This window comes from Tenebrio molitor, chromosome 6 (genome assembly GCF_963966145.1).
Source record: "Tenebrio molitor chromosome 6, icTenMoli1.1, whole genome shotgun sequence".
NCBI lineage: Eukaryota > Metazoa > Arthropoda > Insecta > Coleoptera > Tenebrionidae > Tenebrio > Tenebrio molitor.
In genome coordinates, this window is record NC_091051.1 from 11120144 (window position 1) to 11137014 (window position 16871).

Consider the following 16871-nt stretch of genomic DNA (forward strand, 5'->3'; position numbering starts at 1 on the left):
TTTGTTTTATCGAAACGTTTGTCATACTTCGATCGTACGCAAAATTTTACTTGCTATGCACAATCGTTTTATTGGTTGCCTATTTACCCTATTTGGAAAGTAACATTCTAATAGGAACGCTTTCTCTTCAATGGTAAAACTCATTTTACCACCTATTCTGGGATAATTGTTACTTACAATTATAGTAAACTTTGCCGAAATCGAAAAGTTGTTTTCTAAGTTAACACGACAGCACATCGTTGACGTTTCTTTGACAATTCAGCGAAAAATATGCTTACCAGGGGCGTCCCGTTTGGCAATAAAGTTGGTAAATTACCCATTCTTACGAATGTAAAATGTTGCTCTTGTTTATTTTATAAATTTTTGCCGTTAGCAGATGGTAATAATAAAATGCACAATTATAATTCCAACGTCTAAAATTCATGAAGTATGGATTTATGACAAAGTGGCGTTCGAGACCACAACTAGCATTGAAGTTATATTTCAGAAAAAATTATCTAAATCACCCCAGAATAAGCAATTTCCTTTACTCAAGTCAAAAAATGGCATGTGCCTATGACTGTATTATAATCCACTATTTTTAGTCCGTAAAACATGTATTTATGGTAATGATGTCTAACTTGTCATTATTTCACACTGGCGTTATGTAAATACATTCACCGAAATAGCTGAATCATAAGTGTCCATTAGAAACAATGTTTTTTTTTCACTCATTAAATTGCTCAACCTTTTATTGGTGAAAAAAGTATTCCTTCATGCACTTGTTGTTTACCTTACTATTCCGTCATTCGATTTAAAGAAGAAAGTACGGGTCTACATTAATTTGAAGGTTTGTTGTTTCTTTAACATCTGGTGGAGTATTTGGCAAATCTAAATCATTGCCTTCTTGCATCATAAATAGCACTTAATTATCCATTAATATATTTTTTTTAACTTTATTTAAAAATTTCAAAACGTGGTATGTATATATTTTTTTAACTATTTGTCATAGTCATAGAAATGTGAGGCAAACGACTACTTTGTATAAGTTGAATGATGGAATACATAATAATTAAATACATACTTTCAAACCGCTTTAATGATTATTTAAATATTAAGGGAGGTAACTAAATAATGTTTACCTGTCGAGGACGTGTTTGCGCGCGAGCGATAGCGAGGGCTAGCAATATAGAGTTCGAGACTGGTTAATATTTATCTCTCGAATTATTTATTAACTTTTTTCCACTCTCAAAGTTATTTTGAATTGCATAGTTTCTTTTTAATTAAGTAATTTTAATATTTGCATAAAATATTAGTATGTGGCTGGTTGCTAAGGTTTTCATCACACAAAACGTGAATATTACAAGCGTCGTGTCAAAAGTTTGAAAATGAATTTGAACTAAAGTGAAAGAGAAATGGAAGTTGCTGAGACTGCAAACATTGCATGTTCCTTCCTCCTGCCGAAGAAATCCAAGGAACGTTACCAGATGGCATTGAAGTGTTTTGTTTGGTTTAATTTTTGTCAAATATTTCCCCTGGGGAGGTAAGTGGTTACTTACATCCCGTCGTTAATATTTAGTAACCAACGCTAGGTCAAAAAAGTTGTACCTACATCCATCAAATCAATATCATAACAACGTACTTACTATGTAGAGAGTGGTAAAAGTAGTAATTAGCGCATAGTATCTAATAAAATAGTATGTAATACACGTGCAAATAGATATTTGGATCACTAGTCCAGAAAATGATATTTTGCGAGTGTGAGTGGTATTGCGTAGCCAAGACGCCTAGCCGAGGCGCTACACGAGCACTCGCAAAACATTTTCAGGACGTGTAATCCACAAAATTTTTCATTCCGACAAATTTATATCATTTTTAAAAAGTAACTTCTATGTCAAACTTTGTTGACATTTAAGAATCAATGCTGCCAGCCCATTCTCTAGCGAATTTTTAACCAAGGTCACTTTTGTAAGTACTAGGTCGGGAATTTAAAATTCCCGAGTCATTACAGAACTCGTGTGATTAGATCATTCAGTATAGCTTGTGATCTAAGTTTTGTATTCGTTTTGCTCTAATCCCGTGCCATATTTGCATTACATTAGACTCTTTAATTTCTCATGAAAATTGTTTTTCTTATGCAAAAAGTATAATACATATAGACGTATGCTTATTACGAACAAAAAGTTTGGTCTCTTCGTTGTCCATAACATAAAGGTTTCACTTTTTCACAATTTTATGTGAAAATGCTAAATTCGATACTGTCATTAAATTAATTTAGTATTGTGGTTACTACACATCTGACTACGAGATAATTGAATCGATATCGTCTTGTTTTCACATTTCATACAAGCAGCATGCTGCCAGTCCATAAAAATGGATTAACATATTTATAAAAACTGCTAGGTATTTACATTAAAATTGTTTTATATATTTTTCTTTCTTTCTTTTGGCAGAAAATCGATCAACATCCACGTTGCTTGTGCTGAATGTTTCATCTAATGTGAATATTAAAAATATTTAATACACACTCATTAATTTTTTTGCCTTTGATTCCCTAACAATAAAACAGATCAAGTCACAGCATTCATATTTTATATCATTTCTATCAATAAATGAATATTTAAATAAGAATCACAGACGTAGTTGAATGTGCCGCAAGCCTTATAACATAAGTGAGACTAGTATCGCCGATAGGTGGTGCTACCAGCGGTAGTGGAAATCTGTCTACTAGTTTGTCTAACGTTGCGAGGCTGGCGGCACATCCAAAATTTGTGTGGGTTTTCAACGCCAACTGGCGATGAGACAATCATTTATAATGACCCTGTATAAAGGTAAATTTACAGAACCAGAATAAAACTACTTAGTACATATTTAAAAAATAAATATTCATGACTTTTCTAAATTAAGAAAAGCGTTCTTTTAAACTTGTAAATCCGCTTCCACTTCATAAATAAAAAGACCTTTAAATTATTACGAATACATTCGGGATTTGAAGTTTGTCGGACAACTGGATTTCAACGTCGAACGTGGTCGGAAATCTTGAAATACAATGCAGTTACCCAAACTAACTAATCAACGTAACGCGTAACCCTGGTTTTAATTGCGACAGTAACTCAAACTCATTTCGCAACACACGCAGTTGCGGTTATGTTTGACACGCAACTTCCTCGACGGATGCAGTGTAAATAATTAGCATCACGAGTTCTTATGGTTTTGACGGGTTTTCTCCTCCCAATTTTTAAGCTTCTCAAAATACAACTTTCCAGAAATATTACTTATTTCATTCGTATCCAGAAGTTGAAAAATAAATTATAAAGCTTAAAAAAGCAATCTGAAAAGGATCAGTTCGAGGACCTTTTTATACGTATAAAATAAAATGTCTGCATATCACATTAATCTTTTAATTTATAAAATACCTACCCACGACGCAACATAAATCTTGTATCCACAACAAATATTTACATTTTGCTTTAATCCACGTTATTAGTAAGATACTCGTACATTTACATATTTTGAAATTGTAGGATGCAATAAATGTTTTTTTTTTACATTTGCACTAGTTGCACTCTGTAATCTGAAACTGACTTGTTACTTTTAATTAACTCTGTATAACATTAAGTAAATTGCTCTTTGTAATGTAACGCCAGATTCTCCGAAGTTTGTGCAAGCATGAGTTCCAGATGAACAAGTCGGTTCAGTTTCAATAGCAATTGTACTTTGCTTTCCAAGAAGTTTTCAATGACGTCTCATGTAGAGAATGGTGTTATTTAAAATTTTCAACTTTCTGTTCGATTTCCTAGTAGCAGACAGAATTTGCTTTTGTCTATTTATTTAGACTTTGGAAGACAGTTTATTAACCCATAAAACTAACAATATATCTCGACGTGGAAACAAACTTCAGCTGGAGCAATTGTTTTAGGGTTATTAACTGCAATGAGCGGAGCACTTTGTTACCCAATTGTGAACCGCACACCTTTTCAAATTGAACAGATTACAGTCGAATTATTCATCTTATCTGCACATTAAAATTCGTAGGTCGTTGCGATTTTATTCACCTCTAAAACATATCGGGGGCGAATCGGTCTAAACCTGTGAAGCAGGCGCCGTAATAAATTTTCAATAAAGAATCAACAATTTCAATAAAGAAATCGGGAATTCATTTATTGTTAAAATGCCGATAGCGGCGGAGGCCTAACAACAGGGCTGGTTATTCCTCCGGGACATTTCCCAATCCTGGAATGTTAGCTTATTTCCGGAGCCATTCTGTACCACTCCGGTTCCGGAGTAGGAGCACCAATTTTCTTAAATGTAATTACTGCGCGGCTGAGAGCTAAACCAATCGAGACAGGGCCTCGTCGCTTCCCCGCCGACTAATTTAAGCTCTCTCCTTAAACTACTTTATTTGTTTTCTATTTTTCCCCAGATTAATGGTCTATTTTACATACCAGAGCGGCGAAAGTTCGAAAGAGTGCACAATTAAATATTGAAACGATCGATGGCAAGTTTGCGAGCAAAAGCTCTCTCTCGGAACAATTACGACCAGGCACAAATGAAGCTGTTGGCTTACCTACGACCATCATGTCGCCATGCTCGGTGACGGTCTGAAAGGAGGGAGCCTCTCCAGAGACCTCGCATCTGTAAATACCGCTGCTGGAGAGTTGAACGGAAGACAAAACTACAACGTTCTCGCTGGAGTTGTGGATCTGAAAGAGAGGAATTCGCAAAATATCAAACTTCGCACTGTCAACAACAAAGTTTATTTTAAAGTCGTTCGGTTAAACAACCAATTTAACTGATAACTTTGATAAAAGCTTTCGGAATATGTAATGCCGGAGCTGTCTGATAAAAGGTCGATATTCAATCTATTTCCAATTTCTGTCAATAGTCTGGCCCCTTGAAACCCCTAGGTGATACATCACTCCTTTCTTGTAAGGTAGTCTACTGAGAAAATTGATTGCGTCATGTTGTAATACTACAGCCTGCATTTATAACATTATATATCCGAACGTCACTCACTAAAAGCTACGGATAGGTGAAAAATTCACAGACCCTTCTCTTAATATTCCCGATATATCCCTCCACAAAGTGCATCGGAAACAGACAAAACACGGACAAAATGACACACAAATTTCAGGACCACGTTGGCTACCACACACAGGGCAGGATACACTTAATTTCCGACTGGGTACGATACAATAAACAATCTTCTACTCAAAGGTAACATCAGCATCAATTTACTGTTATTGACTCTACACACAAGAAATAAATGGTACGTTGTTTGGTATATATTTTGCAGATGTTGGTACTGCCAATTATGTACGTGGAATTACACAATTTTTATCGTGGCTGTAAAATAAAAATTTAGGTATATTCTGGACTCTACAATATTAAAACTGTCGTTTTGGAAGCTTCCCTTCAATGTTTTACGGAGCGCCTCGTCAAGTTAAATTCCCAAATGTTGATGGTACAAAGGATTGACAGACACATTTTCTATTTACAGTGGAGACTCGGCGGTCCACATTTAAAATACACCAAAGTGTATTTCACAGACATAGCTCACTTAGATTCATAAATATTTACCAGCTAAATAATTATTTATGTATCGAACAAAATCTATGTGCGATTTTTTAATGGCACTCTTCTTTGGTTTGTGATAATTATCACATCAATACAAATGAAAATATGTGTCATTATACGAAATATTGGAGTAAATTACGATTCTGTAGATTTTGCAGTAACAACAAATTGTCTGTGAAGTTAATTGACTATTTTTTAGGACAAAAATATAGTTATTTTCATATAAGTAGCGCTCTCAGATCATTTTTCAGGTATGAAGTCGAAATTTGAAATTTGAAATTTGAAAACAGGCCGAACCTGAAAACTGACAGCGCACGAATATTGAATAACGTTTTTCGTGTTCGTTTGGGCAAAGTCTTAAAAACCTTAATTAATGATAAATTTTTAGGTTATCTTTGACAGATGTCAAGTTAGGTATATAAACTGAAAAGTTTATATATTTAGTTATATGTATACCACTTTTCACGTTATGTATCTCGGGAAACGAATACGAAAATTATTATTGGTTGGCCATGTTTGGTTAAAATAATTACTATTTAAGAAAGTTTCTGAAGAAGAAAAAATTGATGATGTCGGAGAAAAACTTCTAAAAAAATTCTACGTAATTTAGTCTCAGAAACAGTTGCCGCGGCCTCTACGATAAGTAAAAGATTCTTCCATTAACTGATCAGTAAAGATCAAAGAAACTCCTCAATACATACTTGTTAATAAGTTCCGATCTTGCTAATCATACTTTTACTGCACTATAAAATCTTTGTATTAATTCGCAGACTTTTCAAAAGACACTATAATGTATTCAGGAAAGTCGCGGTACATTTACGTCATACGAAAATTTTTGAGTGTATGTACTTAATAATTACAAAATGCTGATTACTGAATCTGATTGTACTTGCGTCAAACAACCGTCAAATCAAACATCAAGCGTTTTTGAGGTTATGCTATTTGTAGCTTTCTCAAAAATGTTATACATACATACTTCTTTAATTCTGGACTAATTTCTTTCCGCTCTAAGAAATATTTACACAAGGCTTGTTTATCTCCAGTAGAAAGTAAAAATCGTTTTTTCCATAATTACAATTTTTAAATTTTGAAAAAAATGTACAGTTGGTTGCAAAAAAAAACGGGAAAAGGAAATTTTCCTAATGTAAATTTGGTTTTGTTTAGTGTACCTATACAGGGTGGTCCCGATATAACCTGCCAGAAGAAATCCAGTAATAGGTGACGATGAGTAGAACTCATACACAAAAAAAGTTTCTAATAAAAGTCTTTTCGTTTTCGAGATAAAAATAATTGAAAATTTGGTCAAAATTTGCTGTACGCTAATGAGTTAATCGGTTTTAAAAAGGTAATTCTGGTTACTTGGCTGCAATTTATTTAGCAACGGTACCTGTAACACGTATGACATTTGTCAAGTTTAATTTTAAATTTGCGAATCCTTCAAAAAGTTATGAAATTTACAACACAAGAATACGCCGATTTGCATTTACTCTATGGCGAAACACATGGTAATTCAAGACCGGCATGGCTACCATACGGCGAGCGTTTTCCTGAAGGAGTCCTTCCGTCTCGTTGTACTTTTGTGGAGCTACATCTGCATTTATGTGAGGTTGGTTCTGACTGATTCCAATACGATGGCGTCCCCGATCCTCCATTTAACCGCTCTGGATTTTAATTTTTGGGGCCACACTAAAGATTTGGTATACGAAGTTGAAATAAATACAAAAAGCCAACTCCAGAAACGCGTAACAGACGCCGCGAACCAGATTCGTAAAAACCCAGAAATGCTGAATTCTGTTTATGGAAATTGGTACCAGCGTACTCAAATGTGCTTAAATGCCAACGGAAGGCACACAGAACATTTATTATAAAATAATGTTTCTAGTCTAGTTTACCTTTCATTAGTTAGTAGATATTCTCAGTTAGAGTTGAAAGTACGAATATGTAAAGTGTAAATAAATTTATTCGATACATTATTTTGGCTATTTAACCACAATTAAGACGATACTCTTATTACACAGTTCTTCCACAATTTTGCACACACTACCTATACATTTATTTACACATTGAGGAACACCACTTTATTATTTTATTACTCATTCATCTCAGTCTACAAAATCAGCTTTTGTACCTAAATAAGCTGGTGAATTAACGCACGCAGTGTACAGCGTTTTCAATAAATGTCATTAATTTGATTTAGTTTGTCAGATTTGAGATTTGTCATAAACGATACAGATACCTATGTTGCTTAGATACTGTCATCCTTACAAACACCAACAATTAATTCCTGAGTAGGAACGCATTTTTGTGGTCAGCAGCGTCGAATGGGTGTGGATAGGGGTTAATTTATCCCCATTATTTTGGACCTAACGAAGGGGGGTTTTTGGACTTGTTAGATCCTTCTAATGACCCAGAATTTTTTTGGCAGGTTATATCGGGACCACCTGTATAAAAGTTTACTAAGAGTAGGGCAAACAGCGTGATCCAATTTGATTGGTGGATCACTTTTACCACAGCCTATTTATTTATTTTATTAAAATATACGTCATTGTGACATTCATTGCCGTTCGTCAAATAAGAACAATGACAGGCTGCAGTGTAAAAGGATGTAAAAACAGAAGCGAAGGTGGTATAATTTTCAAATCTATCCCGAAAAACCCATATAAGCGTTCTATTTGGACAAAGCACATGAATAGAACGCCACCGAAGAATGGAAGAATATGTGCAGACCATTTTTCAGAAGATTAGTGGGAAATTTATGGGAAAGTACTGAAGAAGCATGCTGTACCTTCTATTTTCGGCTTTCCGAAGTTCTCATTAAATTCAAACATAGAAGAAAAATGTGTGCTGCGTTACCGGATAATTTAAACCAATTTAAAGAAAATTTTGATCACGTCCATCTCCAAAAAAAAATTCAGAATTTAAAGGAGATTGATGATTTTTAAAGTAAATAACAAAAAATTAAGTAATGCCCTCTACTTACAAAAAGTAAACGAATTACTATTAGACCTTATTCTAAATTTGTAGCTCTAAAGGAATACAAAGCAGGATGTCTGTTTTATGTGACGGACAAGACATTTCAGACTGCAATTTTAGTAGAAAAAGCATTTTCCAATTTAAAAAAAAATAGCTACAGCGGCAATATATTGAAAATTCTAAAGGATGGAGTTTTTGGTGATCCTGATTATCAGGTAATCACATTTCGACGTTGTTGTAACATAAAATCAAAGTTTGCACTAAAATTGATGGTTTATCGTTTAAAAATTTATACTGCGAAATTAAAAAGGGAAATCAGAATCCGCCAAAAAAATTAATGGTCCAGCAAGAGTCATGCCATGAGGGATATGGTTCAAAATTTAAAACAATAGATTCGTATTTAGTCTTTAAATGAATGTTTAAACAAAAATATTTATTATTGTTCAATAAAATATTGTTTGGTTTGGTTCCAGTATTTTTCATTTTTTTATTTATTCTGATCCGTTAAAAGAAACTCTTGTGACGCTACTGACCTAATGACATTAAACTGACATAAATTTGGATCAAAAATAGTTGTCAAATATATACGTTTGCCCTACTCTTAGTAAACTTTTATATAGGTACACTAGTTTTGTTCATTTGTCAATTAATTGTCTACTTGACAATACCTGTCAAATAATTTTTTTAAATGTCATTGAATTTTGACCATAATCCTAACCTATCTCTGATAAGGTTTCACAATATGGGAAAATTGTAAAAATGTGTCAATTTTATTCTGACAATTCCCGTTTTTTTTTTGCAAGCAACTGTAAATGCCAAAGTGACAATTGGTGATATTAACAATTGAAAAGTTTTCAAACTTCAGTTGAAATTGTTACCAATATGAAAAACTTAAATTACTGTCAGGTAATTAGTGATTTTTGTGTTAGTCAACCAAATGCCACTTTGACATGTCGGGAGTTTCCTGAATACAATATAATCGGGTGTTTTTTTTGTTTTTAATTTCACCTCATAGAAGGCGTTGAAGAGAACATCAGTTTTACACGTTTTCATTTAATTGTAGGTAATAATTCATTCAGGCAAAAACTTTTCAGCTAAACTAATTAAGTAGATCATTTAATAATCCACATGTACAACTGGGAAGAAGACATCTTTCGTATTATTACTTCCTAGGGAGAAAACCCTTTGTTCTACCTAATGGTACTGAGATATATTGCGATTTAATTGCTTCTGCTTCATCGCGAAATACAACATTAATTTCTGTTTTACTTGAAAAAGTTGTTTCTACTTAGCAAACGGTTTTTGGACATTATGAAACAAAAATCGTAATGAAAGGCAGACAACCACACTTTGTTTGGTCACCTATTAGGTGAATAGGTTATTTTCCAGATGCATAATTGCAGGTGAGAGCTTGTCTTGAATTTTACATGTGTTGTAGAAGACGGTAAATTATGAAATTTTGAAAAAAGAGCTCAAACAGATTGTTTATAAAAAGGTTACAATTCCGGTTTTTCTTATTCAGTACCAATACAGGATATTTCACGAGTGATAACTGATAATGAGCCCTTCGGAATTGAAAATGCAACCCACAATACATTTCCAAAGTTAACGAGGCTATTTTAAATATCGTATTGTTTTAAAATGAAATTATGAATTCATGATGGCTTTGTTTCCAATAATTTTATTTGTCGCAACTGACATTTACGAAAATGTTAAAATACGACGATTAAATTACTTTTGTTGTTGTTGTTGTTTTCAAAATTGTCGTTTTATACGCAAATCCTTTATATCTATTAAAAGTATACAATATTTACACGTAACGGAAGTGTATTTTGTGGTACAGAGAAAAATGAAAGCTTCTACCTGTTGGAGGATCGCTTTAAATTGTAGCATGTCCTGGTGTACAGTTTCAATATTCTGGAAGTGTTGTCCGCAATGTAATGTTTAGCACATCCGTTTAAAGCCCGGGGAAAAACCGATGTGTTAATTTTATATGAACGCCTGTCCGTGTTCGTTGTGATACAGATAATTTGAGTAACTACGTTTGAATTGATGTGTGTAGTGGTCATTGGAACACATTTACACGTTTTGGTTAAGGGTGCAAACTAGTCGCCACCATTAAATTAATAGCTTACTATAAACGTAAATTGTTTTAATCAGAAATAAAAATAATTTTTAACTACCAACACATTAAACAGAAAATCATTAAACGGATAAATTCACCAGTGTTCAAATAATTTTCATTAACTTCTCTATCGCATGTTTAGTATTAATTTCTAGAAATTCAACCTAAAATAAACTATCCTCTTGGTGAGCTTCTACAATGTTAGTTGTTGGATTGACTACAAAAAAGGGTGTACTGTTTGGTAGATTTATATCAGCTGTTAAAATGTAGCAACACGAAATATAAACGAAACAACTGATTTGTTAAAATCCGAAAATCAAGAAATTGATATGGACATTAAGTGAAATATGATCATTCAAAGTGTTGATTACTGTTGGCGCTCACCAATCTGTTGCGTTCTGTAATCCCCAAAACTGATAAACCGATTTTAATGAAATTTTCACACATGTTGACTTTCATCCAGATAAGTTACCTTTCAGCAGAAATCGTTCGACAAATATTCCCACACGTTTTCCGTTTAATTGGGTGCAAATTCGGAAAACAAAAAGCAACCCGAAATCATTTAAAATATGATTGGGTCGAAAAGCCATAAATTGAGACATCTGTTGTCACACTTCCTTGTTCTTCTCACTACGAAGAATCGAGACTAGTTACATCTGGTTTGATTCCGACGAAACTGTTTACACGGTAAAAACTTGTTTGATTTTCCCTTCGAAAATTGTCACGTGAATGTGTGTGCATATATTTGGGCTCCTGGCTGGATCTCAGAACTTTTGCCGCACCCTTAGGTTATATTTATCATATTGATCGCTTAGGCTAGTTGCGATTAACGTTGGTTGCCCTGCAAACAATTGTTACAACATTGTACATACTGCAGTCAAGTGGGAACTGCGATATTAATCAGTGTGTAGGACCTTGGCATAATTATTAAAATACATATTTCCCTTAAACACACATTTATGTAAATCTCACCTGTTTCGGTGAAAAAATTTTTAAAAAATCTCCCATCATTAAATATTGAAATAAAGCGACCCTTACGTTCATGTTTTCATTAATTTTTCGCAAAGCTTTTACACACTTTTATTCGAGAGTGGATAGTCCGAGATTACCTAAGTTTTGTAAAGAGTTTAAACCGTGCGTTTTTATTTGAAAAATTTCATCAAAATAGAGTGGTACTGAACCTGAAATTTTAATAAGTTGTGTTATTACTCGCCAACCCATTAAACACTTACATCGCATGAAACCTGGTTATGCCGCAGAAAAGTTTCCTAATTTACATAAATTTCCACTAACACCGTGTTTACTGAATTACACGATATAAAATAACAAAAATAAAATAAATGTTGCGCTGAAGGTGTAAAGTTCAATCTTCTTATTCAAATTTGACGATCGAAGAAATTCTGAAGGTGACTAAGATTGAATATGCGACATAGAAGCTAATACAAATAATTTCGTTTGCATTTTAATAACCATGAAAAAATCTAGAAAAACAAATTTAGCCTCATCGCATAGCGAAGTAAATCTCTTATCCTCAAATCAACCTATCTAACATGCTTGGAAGAACTTACTACAACCATATTTAGACTACTCTGTTGAAAGACACGGCTTCAGTTATCATTTATTTTCCTTGACATAGAAGACGTCGATAAGTCATAAGATAGGTGAAAAATAATTCATCTCTGTCTTCTCCATCTGTTATTGTCTCTTTTTTGTTTACAAATCACCTGATCCATGGTATAGTAAAGTGTCTATAAAAGAATGTAAGTATATCAAGAGTCCTGTGGAATTGTGAATCACTAGGAAAGTCAGAACAGTTTCTTGGGTGCTTTTCAATGACAATTTAACAGGAGGACCTCTTGCAAAAAGAAATCATTATGCTAAATTAATTTCAAAAGTGAGGGGGAACCTGTCAAGGAAAAAATTTAAACGATGTGAGCTCCGGTTAACAAGAGCTGTATTATCGTATTGTTATCCACTATGTCGGTTGAAAATATTAAAGTGACCTCCCTGTTCGCCAGATCTAACCTCCATGGATTTCTGTTTGTTCCTAAAATTAAGGAAATACTTTCGTTGCATTCGCTCAGACAATAAAGGTATGTAAAAAGTATCAAAGCACTTCATCATCGTTACATCAAGCGTGTTAGTAGTTTAGGTGTCTATGTTGAGAAATAAAATTGTTTGAATGTTCGTAGTCTTTTGCTTTTAAATCAAGGACAATAAACGAGGAACCCACCATCGTATACAATTCCACACAGGTATAATCGCCATTTACAACCGTTTCGGCGAGCAATTGAATGGTTCGCTTATGACCTTTCTTTATTTCCGGGCGAAGTAATTGAAGAAAAATCTAATGGCATCAATAAAGGATCTGACCTTTATTGGAACTATTCATCAGTTCTGTTTGCCGAGTTAACCAGGAAGGAGCATTTGATCCTAATTTTTATTCATGTCGCGGATTCCGCGAACAAAATCTTATAATCGGTTCAATATGAAAATCCAATTTTGGCACTGCGTGGATTCGAAGATAAAATAAAATGCGACATCGTCGTGAACTGTGACGACGACGACTCCTGGTGTCTGGGGCATTGCATCCTATATACATAATAGCAACGACAGAGGGGAACATGAAGTGGAATTGCCGAGTGCAGTAATATCAGCATTAGCTAGAACAGCGGTAATATCAATAGAACTTGCCCATTACAGCCGGATGTAATGTGCTTACAACGCGAAGAGCGTTATGAATATGATGCATTGTTATCCAAGCCCACCAAGCAAGGCTAAGATATTAAGGCAGTATTTCTCTCTAACAACCTCGTGTTATCATAATGCTGCTCGGAGGAGCGAAGAATATCCTATTTAAAAGATTTGCGATTTAATTTTTTGCGTAAACACCGCCGGGAAATTTCTTAGTTGGTGTCAGTTTTCAATTTCCTATCCTATCCGAGAGACATCTCATTATGCCCACGCTTTGTTTAATGTAATTTTTCATCCGCCTTGCACTATTGGCTGGATATTCTAATTATATGGAAATGAATCATTTCAAGAATTCGTTATCTACCGGAGCGAGGTGTTTTCTCGCGTGTCGCTATACTAAATTTTGATTTATGTCTTCGTCTGCCTGCAACTTCCTCACAAAATATGATAATGCAACGCTAAATAACCAAAAAATCGACCATAAATATGAGAAATTACTGTTCTTAATATATACACAGATGAAACAGAAGTTTCGCTCCAAAGGTAGCTTTTTATTTTCTCTTTTCTTTCTCCGAGCTTTTGTATTTATTTTTAAAATAATGAGTTAAAATTTTTCTTGCATGACAGGCAATTAAGAACGACTCAGATCCCGTTCTCATTATAAGGTTATTAGCAGAACTAGATTTGGCACTTGAATAATACCACTCTGCCTTTCATAACCATAACAACGTTATAATAAAGCAATTTTATCATTTAAATGAGAAAATCATATATCGCCAGACGCTAATTACCTCCCGTTTCTCATGTTTTCCACATAATCTACTTCCAACCAAATCACAACTCCCAAATACGCACCCAATTACAAAAATATACTTAAATTCAAGTCTCTTGGTTTGGAAATTAAAATTTTTCAGACGAAAAAAAATCACAACTGTCCACATCGATACCAGGATAAGTGGATTGAACAGAATACTTTTTTTACTTCATTGCCATGGCATCTGACGAGCTGACGAGCGGCAGATAAAGTTATTATCTCCGCTGATGAGCAGCAGCAAAGTAAACTATGTAAATCATTTGAAATTCCTAACTCAAATTTTAACAAATTCGTTCCTGAATCTGACATATTGAAAGCTGAAGTGAATAAATAAGATAAATCCTATTAAATCTCAAGAAAATTTATAACGTTGTGGAAAAGGATTAAAAAATATAACAGTTTCTTTTTTTTCTTCTTTGCTAAAAGTAAAGAGAACCAGGCCCTAGTGCATGAATTAGTTTCCGTAGATTGGTCTTCGCTCGTGCTTTTATTGTTATCTGGAAAAATTTTATCTGTGGCTTGGGATGGAACTACATAATACATATTTGTAGCTGAATATAAAAAAGTCAATAAAAATACTGATTTGAATCTAAATTATGTCGATAATCATTCAGTTGTCTCACAAATAGGAAGGGGTATCAAAAGACATATCATTTGAGCGCCCCATGAATTTGTTTTACAGCAGAGCTTTTTATTTTTCTATTTCGAGTAATGGTTCCAATAAAAATGTTTTGTAATCCATATCAAGGTATAAACTTTCTAGTGATTATACCGTGCGATCAAAAATTAAAAAAAAATCGAGAAAGCCGTGATTAATTACACTTTAGTTGGCAACACGTAACAATTTAATTCAAATGTCATCAGTCATCACAATAGTAACTGTCATTATTAATTATTGACTATTAAAATTTGCTATTACAATATGTCCACTTTAGAGCAAAAAATGTTAATTGTGCAGTGTTACTTCAGAAATGGAGAAAGACTTGAGAACGGCGAATGGTCGAGTTTTTAAGGAATTTCAACAAAAGTTTCCGGACTTTCAAGGCGCTTACCAATAACTTGCCTTGATTATTTTGTTTTTCCATACTTGAAAAACAACATGTTCAAAAACAGGCGTGGCACAATTCCCAAATTAATACAAGTAATTACTAATAACTGTCCAGACTTTGCAAAGGTCATTTGAAAACATGAAGCGAAGAGTAACATTATGGGGCTCACCGTTAAATAAAGACACGGGAGTTTAAAATCTCATTGTTTCATTGCACTAGGTGAGGAAATTCTTTTATAACCGACAGGTCACACATAATTCACACCTTTATGAAAATCAAGATTTCAAAGTTCTCAAAATCACTAACCGAACTTTTAAGACTGACATCTGATAATTGAAATCTTAAAGAAACTGCCAACTGAAAGTTTTGGTAACAGCAAACTCTAATTTTTTTTCGACTCACAGTATTACATAATTAACAAATGAAAAATCGTCTATTGCCCCAGGACCTCCTGCACGTAACCTAATAGTCATTTTTAATGACTGTATAATGTGACTGTGCTGCTTTCACGTGTCAAAACTTGGTACGTGTAACGCGATATTCAAACAATGAAATGTGATATTGAACGCATTATCGCATGTGATTTGTTCCAGCTTTCAAAAAGGTGTGGAGCAAACACATCCCAATTACAGTCGTTAAAATCTACCCTTTGCATCGCCGCTTGTAAATAAACACGAAAGAATAAAGCTTTGAAATATTGTTTGATGAAGAAAAGGGAAGTGTAGAAAGTTTGGTAGTTGTGAAGGGTTGTTTACATTAATAATGCAGTCGATATCAATTAGACATCATAGATTGCAACAAAACAAATATTTTTACAGGTAATGGGGAAATGTTTTTGACAAGTCAATTCTCCGGATATAAAAAAAGTCGGGCGTGCTTTGTACCAACTTTACGAGCTTAGAGGTTGTATGCGTGTTGGCATCGGCTAGCACGCTATCGAATGAAATAAGACAATTACTGATTCAGCGCGAATTTTATTCCATCTCGGGGCCTATCTGAAACGTTTTTGTATTTTTAAAGAAAGGAAAACAAAACATGGCACCACAATGTGCCGATATTATAATAGGAATTGGACGAAAATTGACCCAGAAACGATACAAAGTGCAATGATCTTACATCGACCGTGACGCCCGGAAGAGGGAAGACTTGAGCAGGTGGCATGTCACGGGGTACATAGCGATAGAACTCATTGCCGTCCTTATACCACTTGACAGAGTACAAGATCTCATCGTCCAAGTCGAAGTGGCACTCGAGGCGGGCGTTCTGGTTCCTCACCACGGGGCTGGGGATGCGAAGTTCCACCAAGTGCAACGAAAGGCCACCTAGAACAATAAACAACGATCAATTATCGATTTGAGCCACGTACGACGTGTTCGCACATTTTGTGCAAAAGTTTTTTGGACGTTACGTTCGCTTCAAGCTTCTGCATACAAAAATACAAAAACGATTCTCGTATGATGTCTGCGGACGTGACAGAAAATGAAGAAGCTGCTCATGGGTTTGCTGTTTTTAGATTATACCGACACAGTTCTACGACCATCGCTGAAGACGATACGATATGCTTGATATTATTTATCTCTATCTCTAATCCTAATCATAGATCTGTCAATGATGAGTTCCCGAAATAAAATGAGAAGGCTTTCACAATTCATAAGTAAAT

The 16871-nt window shown here is 34.3% G+C and overlaps 1 protein-coding gene across 1 annotated transcript in view; it reads right to left on the reverse strand.

Annotated features, from left to right (window-relative positions):
- LOC138132955 (cell adhesion molecule 2-like) overlaps positions 1 to 16871 on the reverse strand; it is a 199196-nt gene that overhangs the window by 19218 nt on the left and 163107 nt on the right. Inside the window, exons 3-4 of the mRNA XM_069050702.1 lie at positions 16328 to 16533; positions 4547 to 4682 (exon numbers count right to left, since the gene is read on the reverse strand). Coding sequence (XP_068906803.1) covers positions 4547 to 4682; positions 16328 to 16533 — 342 coding nt within the window. The remainder of the gene's footprint in view (positions 1 to 4546; positions 4683 to 16327; positions 16534 to 16871) is intronic.